The 16,370-nt window shown below is 41.1% G+C and overlaps 1 protein-coding gene across 1 annotated transcript in view; it reads left to right on the forward strand.

The window, feature by feature from the left end:
- Window positions 1–1,909: 1,909 nt before the first annotated feature.
- Window positions 1,910–16,370, forward strand: part of LOC311100398 (serine/threonine-protein kinase SBK1-like) — a gene marked incomplete at both ends in the record, with an annotated part of 46,332 nt that continues 31,871 nt past the window's right edge. Inside the window, one exon of the mRNA XM_084141289.1 lies at window positions 1,910–1,947. Coding sequence (XP_083997415.1) covers window positions 1,910–1,947 — 38 coding nt within the window. The remainder of the gene's footprint in view (window positions 1,948–16,370) is intronic.

Genomic DNA, 16,370 nt, shown 5'->3' on the forward strand with positions numbered 1-16,370 from the left:
TCTGGTGTCTGAAAAAAGAGGAGAGAGCGAGAGAGAGAGATTCAGATTCGTTCAAATTGACTTATTTGACCCACACCGCTCCCTGTTGTCAGCCCACAGTATTTGACCTTCAACATGATTTATGACAACCCGGTTCCCACGGTAACCCTGAGGAAACTCTCAGCCTCATTGCTTCTTGCCCAATTCCCAGAGAGTGTGAGAAGTCTTGAACCTCTCAAAAGGTGACAACATCTAACCGATGATATCAACTAACTGTCTTTTCAATACATATTCCTTGAACAGGAAAAGACTGCAACAGAATACCCTGATGGCACTGATATTGTTTCAAGATATAGGCAAGTCATATTCTTTGCACTGTCATAGTTGTTACCTAGACTGATGCTCCTTTTTCTTTCCTCTTCCGTGGCCTGATCCTGTCCTAGATTTGTGTGTAACCAGCTTATCTTTGACACCCTGTAGGCCTAGGCTGTCTTAGTTCTGGAGCAGTGGGTCTTGAGTGGAACAAATGCCCAGCCTGAGGGGGATATGATGACGAAGAATTCCCAACAGTTCAACTACTCTACTCATCAACCGTTCTGATCCGTGATTTCTGATGATGCTCTCAAAGGGCTAGTGGAGGACTATGCTCTAAGGTTGATAAGGTTATCCCTGTTATTCCAATCCTATTCCACCAATCCAATCTATTTGATTTGACAAAGATGATTGGATGCTTGCCTGTTGTTAAACATGGAAACACCAACCAGTAGCCTAAATTAATTGAAAATCATGCCCCAAATGTTACCTAATATGGACAGTTGGCATAAGCTTCTGAATTATGCAACAGTCATTGGTGTAGTAGACTGCTCCTATTAAGTAAAATTGGAAGGCAGGCGCTAGGACCCAGTGCACGTTAGAGCGCGCTTCTGCTGCCAGAAGATGGAGACGAGACGGGAGGGAACAAGAGAAAGAGGGGAAGCAAGAGAATTTACTCCGCCCAAATCTGTCCTCGTGAGATAAGACATTTTTGTATGGAGGTCTATGAGAGAGTGTCGAATTACGTGAAGCTTATTTGATCGAATAGAAGTTTCATAATGTTTAGGCTGTTACCAATGTAATGATGTAAGTGGATGCACGTGGCATTCTAGCAACTTTAAGAAAAACTACTTAGTTGTTCCTGTTGTTCACGCATGTATCCACACTCATTGGCTAGAATGGTCCCACCTGATCTCGCCTGCCTTCAATCATTGAGGACATGTATTTCCATTGTTAGAGCGTTCCCTCGGCTATCTTGTAGGCTAAATATAACAGATCATCTTCGGGAACAATGAAAGAGCTGGCTGGTAGTGCTACAGAGAGATGGGGAACAGTTGTGAAAGGGAGAGTAAAAAACAAATCACAGATTCCCTTGCTTGGAGTAACAGACAATACCAGCCTGACGCAAAGGGGAGAAATGGAGACAATGTGAATAGATGCAGATAGAGAGTCGGGTCATTTTCCACACAGGCTGAAAAGTATGCTGGAAATAAATGAATTTGGTGTGATGCTGAATTGGGTCATGCAGACCCCAAGAAAAGCGAAACACACACACACCCGCCTCCCGTTGCCTTGCAGGCTGAGCGAATAATCCAAAACAGAAGAGCGCCTTTACGCACGGAACCAAACGGAGAATTACCAACACAGACGAGAAAACAAGACACAAAGACGGACCTCAATTCAGTTCACACTGTAGGCTATACTTTTTTCAGATAAGATAACACAGCAGAATTGTGCTTTTATTATAAACTGTCATATTATTGACTCATTCGTTAATGTTGAAATATTATTCATTTAATTTAAATCAGAATAGGTCAAAAACAGGACATCTCGTCGACCAGACCCCAGTGAATCAACCGGTCAGTTGAAGATTGCAGGTGCTCCTTGCACGGCGCGAATGCAGGACCACGGAGAAGAGAGACAGGTCGCCAGCAGGTGAGTTTAGTTTCAACATCTGATCGGATTATCACACATAGATCCTTTGAAAGTTACACCATTAACATAGGCTATCCATACATCTTGTAAGATATGATGCAATGGCAACTTAAATCATAAACGCGATGAACCGTTATTTATTGGTCAGTATAGGGTTTGTTTGTTTGTTTGCAGGCCTTGTAGGCCTATGGTGCTTTAGGCTATATGCATCATAGAAAAAGATCCCTAATGTTTTGCTGAAAAAAGTGCATATTTTTTGTGTAGTCTGAGGATTTCCAGTGGACTTGATTGCAATTTGTGGAATATTCATTCAGCACATTGGGGTCATTAGGGCTATTTCCCATAGATTTTAGGAACCATTTTCACTAGACTTTCACTATTCACCATGCAATGTGTTTTCTTTGAGGAAAAGGTGACATCTTCAAGATAGCTTTAAGGGGCAAGGGTATGAGGTCAGGTCAGGGGTCAATGTAAAAATGGTCTCTTCTGAACAAATCTCACAGTGACAACAACGCCATCCTTTTCATCTCAGAAAAATTATTAATCTATAAAATTACCTATTTCCTTTTTTAAATATATTTTTATACACAAATCAGATTTGATGAGCACAGACAGACATTCAAGGTAGACTGGCTATTCAGTATATTCTCCAGGTGAACTTGAATGTGTATTTCTCTCTAGGTGAATGTGATTTAGTTTTCCAACCACACATTTCCATAGTGCCTGTACATTTTAATCAGGCAGGATATCCTTTACCGGGCAGCACTCTGCATCTGTTATTCAGCACCATTATACACAAATAGATCAACAAAGTGGGCACTCAGGAGGCATCATAAAGTGAGTGTACACTCTAGTCAGTGGCGTTAATACCTCACTAGTAATGCCCTGTAATGCATTGAAATGAGTGTCTGACTCTATTGAACAAAAAACAATAAAAGCAGCAAGCCTTCTACGGAGTAATGGACTCTAAATGAAACATGATGACAGTGAAGAGTTGGACATTCATTTAATTCATTTAATACTTCCTTTCCTTGACCGTGCATGGCAATAACAGTACCATACTTTGTTTAACCCTTTACACATGTGGAAATTGGCCTATATGGATAGGGCCACATTTAAATGTTTCTAACAGAAGAAATCTAAAAAGCATATGCATGACCATGGTAGCAATTGAAAGAGAACACTTTGGAGATTATGGAGAAATTATCAGACCAAAAGGTGAGGACACAACAGTTCACCTGACACAAGACTGAATTCAAACATTAAACTGTTGATTTTATGTGCATTTTACATTTACTGTACTTTTCGCAGCATTTGTCAATAATGAAATCTGAAAATACTCTGGAAAGATTCAGTAACATAATAACAATATTCATGGGAATTTTGGGGTAGGTGCAACATAAGAAAAACGAATTACAAAGGTTTGAGTGAGAGGCCTAACTGGTGCCTCCAAGTGGACACATACCTGTCCAAACTGTGCACAGTTTCCTTTGTAATTTCAATACACTTTTATGACTCAAGGAAAGCGCCTTCAACTATAAAGGTGCTTTTTTGAGCTCTCCTAGCCTTGCCGTTGAGGAACTGAAGCAAGCAAACGTATAGTTTTTTGTTTGGAACACAGCCCTGAGTCCCCACCATCACACAATTACTGTTGTTTATGCAATCCCCCCAAAAACATTATATAATAAATCTCAATCTGGGTCAGGGGGGCTTCATTTGAAAGCTTATTCTATTGTCAACATGACTAGCTAAGTTATAGAATATGATCTTACAGTGTTAGGCTTTCACAAGGCACTTCAAACAAACATTGTAATTTTGGTGCGCACAGAATGGAGTCATGAGTGCAAATTTCTTCATAATACGACAAACATACGCTCATTCTGTTTAGGACAACCCAGGGTATGACGCATGTCATCCTTGTAACTGTAAATCAAACATAGTGATCATAAATGTTGATATTGTAAATTACATGAGTTTTGAAATATGGAAATGGGAAGTGCACATTTGGACTCACGGGTGTGTGGTTTGCTTGTATGACATCAAAGCGGTATTTATTATAATCCTCAACTTCTCATCTTTCAGAAAACATCGACTCCTCTCGATTTACAGCATTCCCCTCACTCGGACAGCAAAACATTTGCAAAAGTAGCACAATTAGCGGAAGGAATGGGGCATCTTTTTGTTCTGCGTGGTACACACGTTTAGAACAGCTGTCAGTTGAATCCCATACAGCGCTGTAAAGTGAAGAGCCTGAGCTCTGACATCACATATAGTATGTTACTGTACAGCCACTGAGTTCCAATTTAGGTGCTTATCAGTGACCAAATCTACAACTTTCAACCCGTATACGGGATGACAGGTTGAGTGAGTGTGAAAGGCTACAGATGTCCTCCAGCGATTTATTTTCTTTTTCTTTCACTTTTACTGTTGAAAAGTGATATCCCAAGTATAAATACAGTAAAGTACACACACTAAGGGGGATTTTTTTTTTAGCAAAATAGTGTATTTTTTTGGACACAACTGCAAACTTCAAGTAGCAGGGCATTCAAGGAGTTGGTCTGATGGGAATCCGTGATGTCATCGGCCTCCCCCTTGCTTGAGGAACAATAGAGGAGCAATAGAAATAAGAGGAAAGGCCCACCCTCTCACTTGTGCCATGTCATGACATACCTGGACCACCTATAGACCTTTTCAACTGTCAAAACAATAAAACATTCTATACGCATGCGCAACTAAGAGGTTCCCCAGTAAACATCCGGCGCTGCACTGCACCATAATTGCTAGTTGGCTAGATTGCACAAAATTACAAGTTCGTATTTCTTGATTCAACCAAAAAAACGGAACGACTTACAGTATGTACACACATTGACTTGTTAACTAGTACAACTAGTATTGCTTTAGAGCCCTAATAAAACAAGGTAGATTGGTCCTACTGCTGTTAAAATGTACAAAAGTATATCTGAAATGTAGCCATACACATCAACAGGCGTCGTTTTATATAATAACACAAGAAAGATATGAAGCCCCACTACTACATACAAGTCTATCCGAAATGCAGCCATAGCTGCCGTAGGTCTACACATAATTTGCGCCTACCAACACGCACAGATCAGCTCGACAGGATGAGCACCACATAGGCTATCAAAGATTCTTACAGGCTTCATAGCTTAAGCTTCAATAGATAGAACAAAGGCTACTTTTCGGTCGAATTTCTGACACTATGCAATGAGCGTAACCTACATTAAGCCAAGCCACCACTTCTCCAGGTGCGCAATATTTTCTGTGGTAGCAAACTAAATCAAACTAAGCGCATATTCTATATTCATAGCTGATGTGAAATGTCCTACATGACAGATAAGAGTAAATGCCCATTCAGAGAGCAACACACACACACGCTGTAGCAAGAGAGCAGGGAGGGGGCGAAAAAGTAGGCTGTGTTGTTTTCATAGGCTACTGTAAAGTGATGTCAATACTATCACACAATGACCGTGTGTAATGCAATTAATGATAACAGGGTGAAAATGTGCCTACTTCATTTAGTAGGCTACACACGGTATTGGTCCTATACTTCTGCGACATACAAAATGTACACAAATGTAGGCCTATCTGAAATGCAGCCATATACACAACAACTGTCATTGGGTAAGTGTCAATACAAATCTGCGCTGGCTCCTCCTCACCGAAATCGTCAGGTGTTAGTGGCTGGGGTAACGGAGGTGCAGGTGCTTGTTGTCTCGATCTTGTTGGTCAGCAGGCGGCGTGGGGGATGGGCAGGAATTGCACTTGCTGCTAGGCTCCTCAACCTTGGTGGTCAGGCTAGCATTTACATTTTACATTTTAATCATTTAGCAGACGCTCTTATCCAGAGCGATTTACAGTTAGTGAATGCATACGTTGTTTTTTTTTGTTTTTTTCATACTGGCCCCTTGTGGGAAACGAACCGACATCCCTGCCGGCCAAACCCTCCCCTACCTAGCAGGCTGCTCGGTTTGCTCGGCATTGGTCTCAACATGGTGTTCCTCAGTTTGTTTGCTCTTGGCAGTGCGGATATCCATGCTGAACAAAACTTAGCCAACTAGCTATAATTATTCAGTGCGCCACTACCAAAACTTAACAAAGCTAGCTGTAGCTGTCTGCAAAAGTGAACATCTTTCCCCTCTCTGTGAGAAAAAACCCACCCTGGGATCCAATAAGCTTCCTAAACAAAGTAATAAAGGCGATACCTTATGACATTGCATGGCTAGGTGCCCAATCAGAATGCATTTAGGGATTTTAACTACTAAATGTTACATTATTACATCCCCCCCACAGATCACGAGCGCACACCGGCATATAGCCTCTGTCCCGGTCTGCGCTAATGGCTGGCCCAACGGCGCTACATTGGCAAAACCGGGCATGGTAATTCATTTACCATTTGTTATGTTTATGGGGAAACAAAACTGGGGGGAGCACACATTTTATCTTGGGTGTCCATGCCCGGCTTTGCCACCCCGTAGAGCTGGCCCTGCAGTTTAGGCAGGAGAGCATCCAGGAGAGAGAAGTCAGCGCAGCGTCAGGTGTTCCTCAGTGGGCTACAACAGTGGGAGGCCTGATCAACGATGAGACAGCCTATAGGGAGGAGGTCAGAAACCTGGCAGTGTAGTGTCAGGACAACAACCTCTCCCTCAAATGTGAGCAAGACAAAGGAGCTAATCGTGGACTACAGGAAAAGGAGGGCCAAACACGCCCCCATTCACATCGACGGGGCTGTAGTGGAACAGGTCGAGAGTTTTAAGTTCCTTGCTGTCCACATCACCAACAAACTATTGCTGTGATGTGACTTACTTTAATGTATGACTGTTATTTATCGAATCACCTAACTATGTTTAATTGTCACTCGATTAAATTAATAATGTAACAATTAACTCATTAGGAATTTGGGGCACCACGGAAGAAGTTGTTTAACGAGTTACCATCTCCCGAATTAAACTCTTAGAAGATATATATGTTATATATCGATAACAGTCACTTATTAAATAATTACCTCTTATCAGTCTCATTCTGAACGTCGCATAGTCCTTGAACCTGCAAGAACCCTAACCTTATTGATGAATCAGCAATACACAAATGGGCTTAATTATTTTTATAAGTAAATTTTATGGTTAGGTTTTCAATATATCACAAACTGTTTTTTCATATTGGTTATTGATTTGGACACTTAAAAACTCTGTTTTGACATTGGGTTATTTATCTATGTCTTGTTAACAGAAAGCAGCAAAAGCATCATTTTCAATTTAAGTTTCAAGAATATAAATTTAACTTTCAACATTTATTTCCAAAGTTATGTTTAATTTTTTTAACCTTTATTTAACTAGGCAAGTCAGTTAAGAACAAATTCTTATTTACAATGACGGCCTACACCAGCCAAACCCGGACAACGCTGGGCCAATTGTGCGCTGCCCTATGGGACTCCCAATCACGGCCGGTTGTGATACAGCCTGGAATCGAACCAGGGGGTCTGTAGTGATGCCTCAAGCACTAAGATGCAGTGCCTTAGACCGCTGCGCCACTCGGGAGCCCGAGTTATTGTACTTAATCAGATAAAAACCGCTGAATGAGTCCAAAAACGTGCTGTGATTGATTTACTTTTAGGATATACCAGAAATATACCAGAAATCACCAAGATAGGCTAGCTGCAAAGTAAAAATTGGCTATATTGTCAAAGTTCAGGAAAACAAAAATGTGCTTTTTGTTAGGGTTAGACATTAGACCTATGCACTGTTACTGTAACATTATTTTTGTAGTCCTACAACCAACTTTAACAGTAAACCAATAGCATGTAACCAATTGGAGATATACTGTACCCTTCAATGTCTCTTCAGGACTTGGGACTTTCATTGGGACCTTAATCCGCAGACATTGTTTAGCAGCTTTCACAGGTCTCTGTATCTGAGGTTAGGAAACAAAGAAATTAGACCAGGACTTGCTTATTATTCTGAAGCGATATACATTTGATATTTCGCTGCAATTGTGTTTTCGTATAGTGATAGCTAGTTCTCTCTTTGGGACTGGAAATCTGTTCATTATCTAGCTAGCTTAGCTACTAGCAAGGTAGCTAACATTGCTTTTTTAGCAGATAAAGCTATCTTTGTGTCATAAAAAAATTATTGGATGGCTGTCTATCGTATTTATATGTAGCGAGCTAGATAACGTTACCTAGAATAGATGGTTAACTTGATAAACAACTTACCCATGTGCTACACATTATTGTGGTGCCACCACCTCCTGCTGCTAACGTTCCTATCCATGAAGGTACTTCATCCCGCTGCGATGCTTCTTTAGAAATCTATCAACTTTAATTTTGAAAAATAGATTTGTTCCCGGTCGTAAGGATCATCCCACCCTCGATTAATATGGTCAATATACAAATGCTGACCTTGAGAAAACAACTAGACTAAATTAACTAGCTTAGCTAGCTAGTTATTTACAGCCACAACGGAACAGCTGTTATTTACAAACACACCGATAGTTATTTGGGTTTCAGGGTTCACTTGTGCTCCTCGTCAAAAAGCCTTTAAGAAGTTGTATTGAGATGTGCATTTGTTAAGTAGATCAGGTGTTAAACGAGGTGAAAAGGAGACTGGAGTGCCACTTTAAGTGTTCACTAGCAGCTTTGTAAAGCCAATATGCAACTGTACTGTATGAATGAATCAAAACACAGTTTCACCCTCTATACCGGAAAACTGTTCAGTCCCATACTGTATTATTCATGGTAGCCTATCATACAATGGAGCATACTATACTGTCAACATTATGCACACCACTGCCCTGTTTGGCAATTGACACTCAGTGCACTGAGCAGTACTGTATATCTACTGTAGCCTATGTCCTGTGTAGTGTGTAGACAGGGGGCAGGTTGGACACGAGAGAGCTGGTAGGATGGTACAGCATGACACACTTTGGTGGCAGGTAAAGCGATATACTTACAGTGTAGCTGCATGGATAGGCATGATATTAGATCAGCCCCCGGCGGCATCTGCAGCGGCTGCATTCCATTCGGAATCGACAAGGTCAGAAGAAAGGGGAAGAAAGTGAGTGATAGAATTGGACTGGATTGGATTGCAGCCCCTCTGGCTCAGTGACCTCAGCAGTCAACACAACAGCAGGGATTGATGTCACCACAGGGTTGGCGTTTAGCAGTAGGATCCCCCCATCGTCATGGTAATCCATCAAGGTCTGGTTCTCTGGTTACATTGGTCCCCTCCAGCAGATGTCCGAATGCTGGCCAATGGCCAAATTCCTCCTCATATAATCCAGCCAAACCGTGTCTCTCTCCCAGACCGTAGTAGGCTCTAGTCTACTCCAGTACAGCTGTGGAGTCACAGTACCCCAATCCATTTCACATCAAAGGGATTAATTATCCTCGAAGCCTCGGGATTTTGTGTTTCGCTCCGATTTCATGTCCTCAAATCTATAGTGTCAGCCATGACATGAAACATTCCTACACTGTAGAATACATGCAAGGTGAGGGAGTTCTATAATCGACAGGATGTTTTCCTATTGGCTGGTTGGCTGGCTGAGTGCAGCTATTTGACTGTTGAGTGGTTTTGTGTGTCTCTGTCTTGTTAATTGCTTTTGTTTGATGTAGACTAGCTATTTCATGTTGAATGGTGCTCTGTAGAACTACAATCAGGGGTCTCCAACAGGTCGATCTCGAGCTACCAGTAGCTCGCAGCCCACATATGTGTAGCTCGCCAAACTATTCTGAAAGTACATCTATTTTTCACGTGTTCCACCACAAACTGTCATAAACAAATCTCATAAGTATCATACACATCAAGTTCCCGGCTACTATCCAATCAAATCCACATTAACATTATTCCACCCCTAGTTAGCCAAAATTGGCTTAAAAAGCCAAACGTAACACAATATCTGCCAAATAATTTCCAGCAATATTGCCCCTGTATGTCTGTGGTACGCGTGTTTGTCTACCATTCACTTTGTGTAGCAGAATTATATCATGATTGTTTGTATCAATCGGGTGGGCTTTTGTTTAGCAAACTCTGTCATGACAAATGTCTCGCAAAATGTGCAATTAAAGAGCATTACACAAAAAATGTGAAAGCTAGGAAAAAAATGTATGATTAGCTCATGACATATTTCAGAATTTAAAGTAGCTCTTATGCTCGAAAAGGTTGGAGATCCCTGCTCTATGGTTTGTCGAGACCGGTGTGGAATGACTGGCCTGCACAGGGCCCTGACCTCAACCCTGTCGAACACCTTTGGGATGAATTGGAACACTGACTGCGAGCCAGGCCTAATCGCCCAACATCAGTGCTCGACCTCACTAATGCTCTTGTGGCTGAATGGAAGCAAGTCATTCTAGATTGCAGCCGGTAGCAACAAGAAGAAGCGCTGCGATGTGTGTGGACCCAAGAAGGACAGGAAGACACAGTACACATTCATCAAGTGCAAGAAATACATTTGCAACACACACACAGTAAAACTGTCCCTCATGTGGTGTATGCACTCACTAACTGTAAGTCGCTCTGGATAAGAGCGTCTGCTAAATGACTCAAATGTAAATGTAAATGTAAGTCCCCGCAGCAATGTTTCAACATCTAGTGGAAAGCCTTCCCAGAAGAGTATAGGCTGTTATAGCAGCAAAGGGGGGACCAACTCCATATTAATGCCCATGATTTTGGAATGAGATGTTCGATGAGCAGGTGTCCACATACCTTTGGTCATGTAATGTTTTTTTATTTATTTTTAATAACAATTTTAATTGAATTTCAATCACGGTAAGGTACTTAATTGTTACCCAGAAATGATTTGATATTGAGATAAAAATGGCTGCGTTGGACCTTTAAAGTGTAAGAGAGAGACGTCCACTTGAAGTTGCCTAGCTGCATCTATTATCAGGGGAGACAGTTCCCATGGAAATGTATGTTAATTTCACACCAATATGAATAGAGATGAATAGACACTCAAACACGAGAACAGAATTGTACAGACAGAGCATTACAGTGAATATGGGAGAAAGATGAGACGAGGAAGGAGGGATCAATTTTAGATTCAAGACAAACAATATTTACACTAAACAATGCTAAGTTTAGTAAATAACAAAGAAGACACAGGTAACTGCCGAAATAATGGAAACACTTGAGTAAATGAGGGATACAAAGTATATTGAAAGAAGGCGCTTCCACACATGTGTGGTTCCTGAGTTAATTAAGAAATTAACATCCCATCATGCTTAGGGTCATGTATAAAAATGTGCCAATATTTTTGGCTACCATGGCTATGCTTGCATAGGTTGACAATGCCCCCATCCACAAGGCATGAGTTGTCACTGAATGGTTTGATGGACATGAAAATATTGTAAACCATAGGCCATGCCCGTCTCAGTCACCAGATCTCAAGCCAATTGAACACTTATGGGCGCCTGAGACAGCGTTTTCCACCCCCATCAACAAAACCCCAAATTATGGCATTTCTTGTGGAAGAATGGTGTTGCATCCCTCCAATATAGTTCCAGACAATTGTATAATCTATGCCAAGGTGCATTGAAGCTGTTCTGGCTCATGGTGGCCCAACTCGCTATTGACACTTTATGTTGGTGTTTCCTTTATTATGGCAGTTACCTGTACAGAGACAAAAAAAGAGACCATTTGGAATTAGTCTTGCAGGATTCAGCTCTATTCTCATCTCAAGCCAAGAGTTTGTTCAGTTAAGGTCGTCTGGCTATTCCACTAGCCATCTCGTGTCTATGCATGTGGAGGTCCAAGCTGTTACTATAGACCATTGTGTGTGTGTGTGTGCGCGCACCCTTACACAGGTTATGGCTGTCTGTTAGTGTGGACCAGAGGAGGCTGGTAGGAGGAGCTATAGGAGGATGGGCTCATTTTAATGGATGGAATGGAATCAATGGAATGGTATCAAACACATCAAACATATGGAAACCACATGTTTGACACCATTCCGTTTATACCGATCCAGCCCTTACAATGAGCCCGTCCTTCCAATGGCTCCTCCCACAAGCCACCTCTGGTGCAGACTATTCTGGACCTTAAAGGGTATGTTTTTGTCTCTTAGGGGCATTCTGGGCTTTAAAGGGAATGTCTTCCCACTGGGCACACCACGTCATTTCAACATGGAGAATTGGGTAATATTTGGCAGATATGTTAATCAATGAGATTCCAACCTATTTTGACCCACTCAAAAAGACTGCCAAAAGTTTGTTGAATTCCCAATGTGTTATCACTATGCTTTCAACCATCTAAAAGCACCACCAAATTCAAATGGAAAATCAATGTCAGATTTGTGGTTTACTTGTCACCTAAATGTGTTATCACTGCACTCTCAACCATTTAAAAGCACAACAAAGTTAAAATGGGAATACAATGTCAGATATTTTGTTTATTTTTACAAGAACTTAATGTGTTATCACTGTACTTCATGTAATAGCATAACCAAATGACCTGGATTGCATTTGAGATTACATTGAAGTACATGGTGCAAGTGATCAATGCCGTTTGAGATTCTGCGCAGATTATTATAGCAATTGTGAAGATTTCCATAGACCTGCGACCCTGAACATGCAGGCTTTCGATGATTACATAAGGAGACATTTAGTGTAACAGTAACCTCAAAATGTGGCCATGGATGTGCTACTCATTTTAAGGTTGAATAAATACTGTTACATTAGTTTGTAAGATAGACATAACATTAGACTATTTACTGTCTTTTTTTAAATATTTTATTAATTTATTTATTTGTACATTTGTTTTTTATTATTATTCTTATTATTTTTTGTATTATTATTGTTTATTATTATTTGTTTGTGGGGGGGGGGGGGGGGGGTAGAAGGATTAATTTTATACTATCCCAGGTATTCCTTAAAGAGGTAGGGTTTCAAGTGTCTCCGGAAGGTGGTCAGTGACTCCGCTGTCCTGGCGTCGTGAGGGAGCTTGTTCCACCATTGGGGTGCCAGAGCAGCGAACAGTTTTGACTGGGCTGAGCGGGAACTGTACTTCCACAGAGGTAGGGGGACCAGCAGGCCAGAGGTGGAAGAACGCAATGCCCTCGTTTGAGTGTAGGGACTGATCAATTGAATTGTGCTTGGTTGTCAACGTAACCAAATATCAACATTTGAAGGAGAAGTGTATTCTGCTTGGATAGCTCCATCTGTGCCACTGAATCTGGCTATAATTCCAGTTTGTCTATAAATTCATAATTGATATGTTGGACTCACGTTTCCCTTTCAACCAAAAATCAAAGTTAAAGAATAAGACTAAATCAAATCAAACTTGAATGCACTTTAAATACATTTTGATTCGATTTAATCCTATCTTTAACTTTGATTTTTGGTTGAGATGGAGACGTAAATCCAACATATTTATTATTAACTTGTAGATTCCATTTGAAATCAACCAAAGCTAGAAACCCTAGGCCGACATCTATTGTCTATTTTTTGTTTAATCCTGGGCTGAATTTAAACAATAGCTGTTGATGACTTCCCAAACACTATATAGGCCTAATTAGCATCTTTTGATGATATATGATTGAGTAAGTATGGTTACATTTCATTTGCTCTGTTGAACCTACCCTTTGGAATGACTTCGATAGGAACAGTAAATGTATTAAGTGGAGATTTCTCAGCAATCACTCTCACGATAGCACATTGGTTATAGTCAGTGACAAATATCAAAGCTAAGAACGGCTTGGTTAAAACCTTGAATGGGAGACCGAAGGGATAGCTGTAGATAGATCAACTCTCCAGTAGGAGGTGCTGCCCAGACTATAGTTTTTTTCTTATAGTGGATATTACGTTGAAGATCTGACATTGTTTCAAAGGTACAAATTCAACATATTTTATATAAGGTTTGTCTATGTTGAAAATTGGTTACCATGATGAATGACATAATCCTGTGGTTGAAATTTGACCCTCAAAACAAAAGTTTAAGTTTATGACTTTTTTTTCAAATCCAATGTATTTTCCACGTCGATTCCACATCACAATACGTTGAAACAATGTTTATTTAACCAATTTCTGCCCAGTGGATTGTCTGTTAGGGTTAGCGATGTAGTGCTGCACTGACTGCTGCTGGAGAGGTTGTTTTTCAGTTCACAGCACATGAAACAATGCAGAAAATATGTAATTGCTGCATATGGTGATCTCTAGAGTTTAGAGCAATGAAGGTTCAGAGGTACTAAGAATGACATGAATAGGGAATGAGAGAGACTGGAATATATCTGCAATCCACTCACCCATTTTAATGGCAGCCATACTGTATTATCTAACTGACATACCTATATTGAAGTGTTTTGATCCAAGTAGTGACATTTGTGTATGAGTCATTTGAGTGTGCAGGCTCTATTCAGTTATTTTACTGGCTCAATAAACTCAGGGACAAACCCTATATATCCATGCTGCCTCTCTTTTATAGCTGCTGAGGACAGAGTAGCAGAGGGCAGTATGGGCCTTAGCTGAACTAATGCTGAGTTGTGAGGAAAGAGACCCGGTGGAGATGCTTGGCCTCCCTCATGCAGCGCCGCAGCTGCTCTCTGGGAGAGATGGGAACAAAATGGTCCTTTGATAGTGTCACTGCAGGACTGTGTGCACAGGGGCACACACACACACACACACACACACACAAATGAGTGCACAGACACTCACACACAAACAAACACGTGCGGTACACACACACCAATACACGTGCAAACTGAGCTCAGATAGTCACACACTTGTACACACTCAAACATTCACAACACATTCAGTACACGCATTCATCCAAACCCAGACTCACACATAACCCTCTATCAACACACCCACAAAGCACTTTTCAGGATCCCCGTTTCCCGGTTCCCATTTAGAACATTATACTGCAGCTGATGCCATCTCTCTTCCCCTCATCCAATTCTGGGTCTCTTAATCATGTTCTGTAAAGGAAATGAGGTGGCTGCGTCTTGGGTTCGGAGGTGTTTTTGTCTTAGTGGAGGCTGAGTAATGCGATTAGATTTGATGCCGGAGTGTTGCATGTTCCTCCCTGGAGCCCTACGCGGCTGCAACTACAGCTAGCCAGCTAGAGTTTAAGGAGTGCCAGTAAACAAACAGTCCCTCATCTACTGGGTTCATTATGATTGATGGGTTAGGAGCAGGATGGGGAGTCCGGTCTAGTCAATCAGTTTCTACGTTTCAAAGTTGTTTTTTTTCAATTGAACCCAACCTGTTCAAAGCTATTTTTTTATAACAGCAAATGGGCTACATATACAATGAGTATACAATAACATTTTAAGGACACCTGCTTTTCCATGACATAGACTAACCAGGTGAATCCAGGTGAAAGCTAGTTGACGTGTACCTATGATGAAAATTACAGGCCTCTCTCATCTTTTTAAGTGGGAGAACTTGCACAATTGGTGGCTGACTAAATAATTTTTTCCCCCACTGTATGATCCCTTATTGAAGTCACTTGTTAATTCCACTTCAATCAGTGTAGATGAAGGGGAGGAGACAGGTTAAAGAATGATTTTTAATCCTTGAGACAATTGAGACATGGATTGTGTATGTGTGCCATTCAGAGGCTGAATGGGCAAGACAAAAATATTTAAGTGCCTTTGAACGGGGTATGCATTGTCTATGCAGTATACACTGCATAGACACTGCACTGTACAGTTTTCACTCCTAGGCAGAAGACATGCTGTGACTTATATTTATTTTTCTGTCTTGGCTCTAATCGTGACTGATTTAAAGGAGTGTATGTGTTCTTATGGAAGACACTTAGCAAGGCACACTGTTATAATTTGGCCTTGTTTAGTCCCAGCGTGTGAAGATCTGGCGGCTCCAAATAGTTGCATCCTGTTTCAGTTTCTTCCCTCTAATTAATCATATAATATTTATTACTTTCTTCACACAAGATAGCTGAGTAATCTTAATTGGACGAGAGAAAGAACAAAGAACAAAGCTGGGCTGCGGAGGGAGGGAGGGAGGGAGGGAGGGAGGGACAAAGAGCCTTCAGTGAACCAGCCTCTGTGTGTGTGTGTGTGTGTGTATGTATGTATGTGTGTGTGTGTATGTGAGAGAGAGATTGCTCGCTTACCAATGGCCCATCTGTGTGTGAAATACACACTGAAGGGTGTGTGTGTGTTGTGATATCCATGCACAATAGATGACATCTCCGTGTGAGATCAGCCTTATCAATAACCCTATCTGTGTGTACAATACGTAACCAAACAGCACATAAAAACAGTCACGCACAATGACAATGGTAGAGATTAATACGTTTGTTTCTATGTTTGTTAGGTCCGCCTTGCATTCCAATTAGCTCATCTTTTGTTTCATAGAGCGTAGCCTAATGATTTAAGCTTTGCTGCCCTATACGACCTCCAGTGGTGGAAAAAGTACCCAATTGTCACACTTGAGTAAAAGTAAAGATACCTTA

Source organism: Coregonus lavaretus, assembly GCF_964263955.1.
Source record: "Coregonus lavaretus genome assembly, chromosome: 25".
NCBI lineage: Eukaryota > Metazoa > Chordata > Actinopteri > Salmoniformes > Salmonidae > Coregonus > Coregonus lavaretus.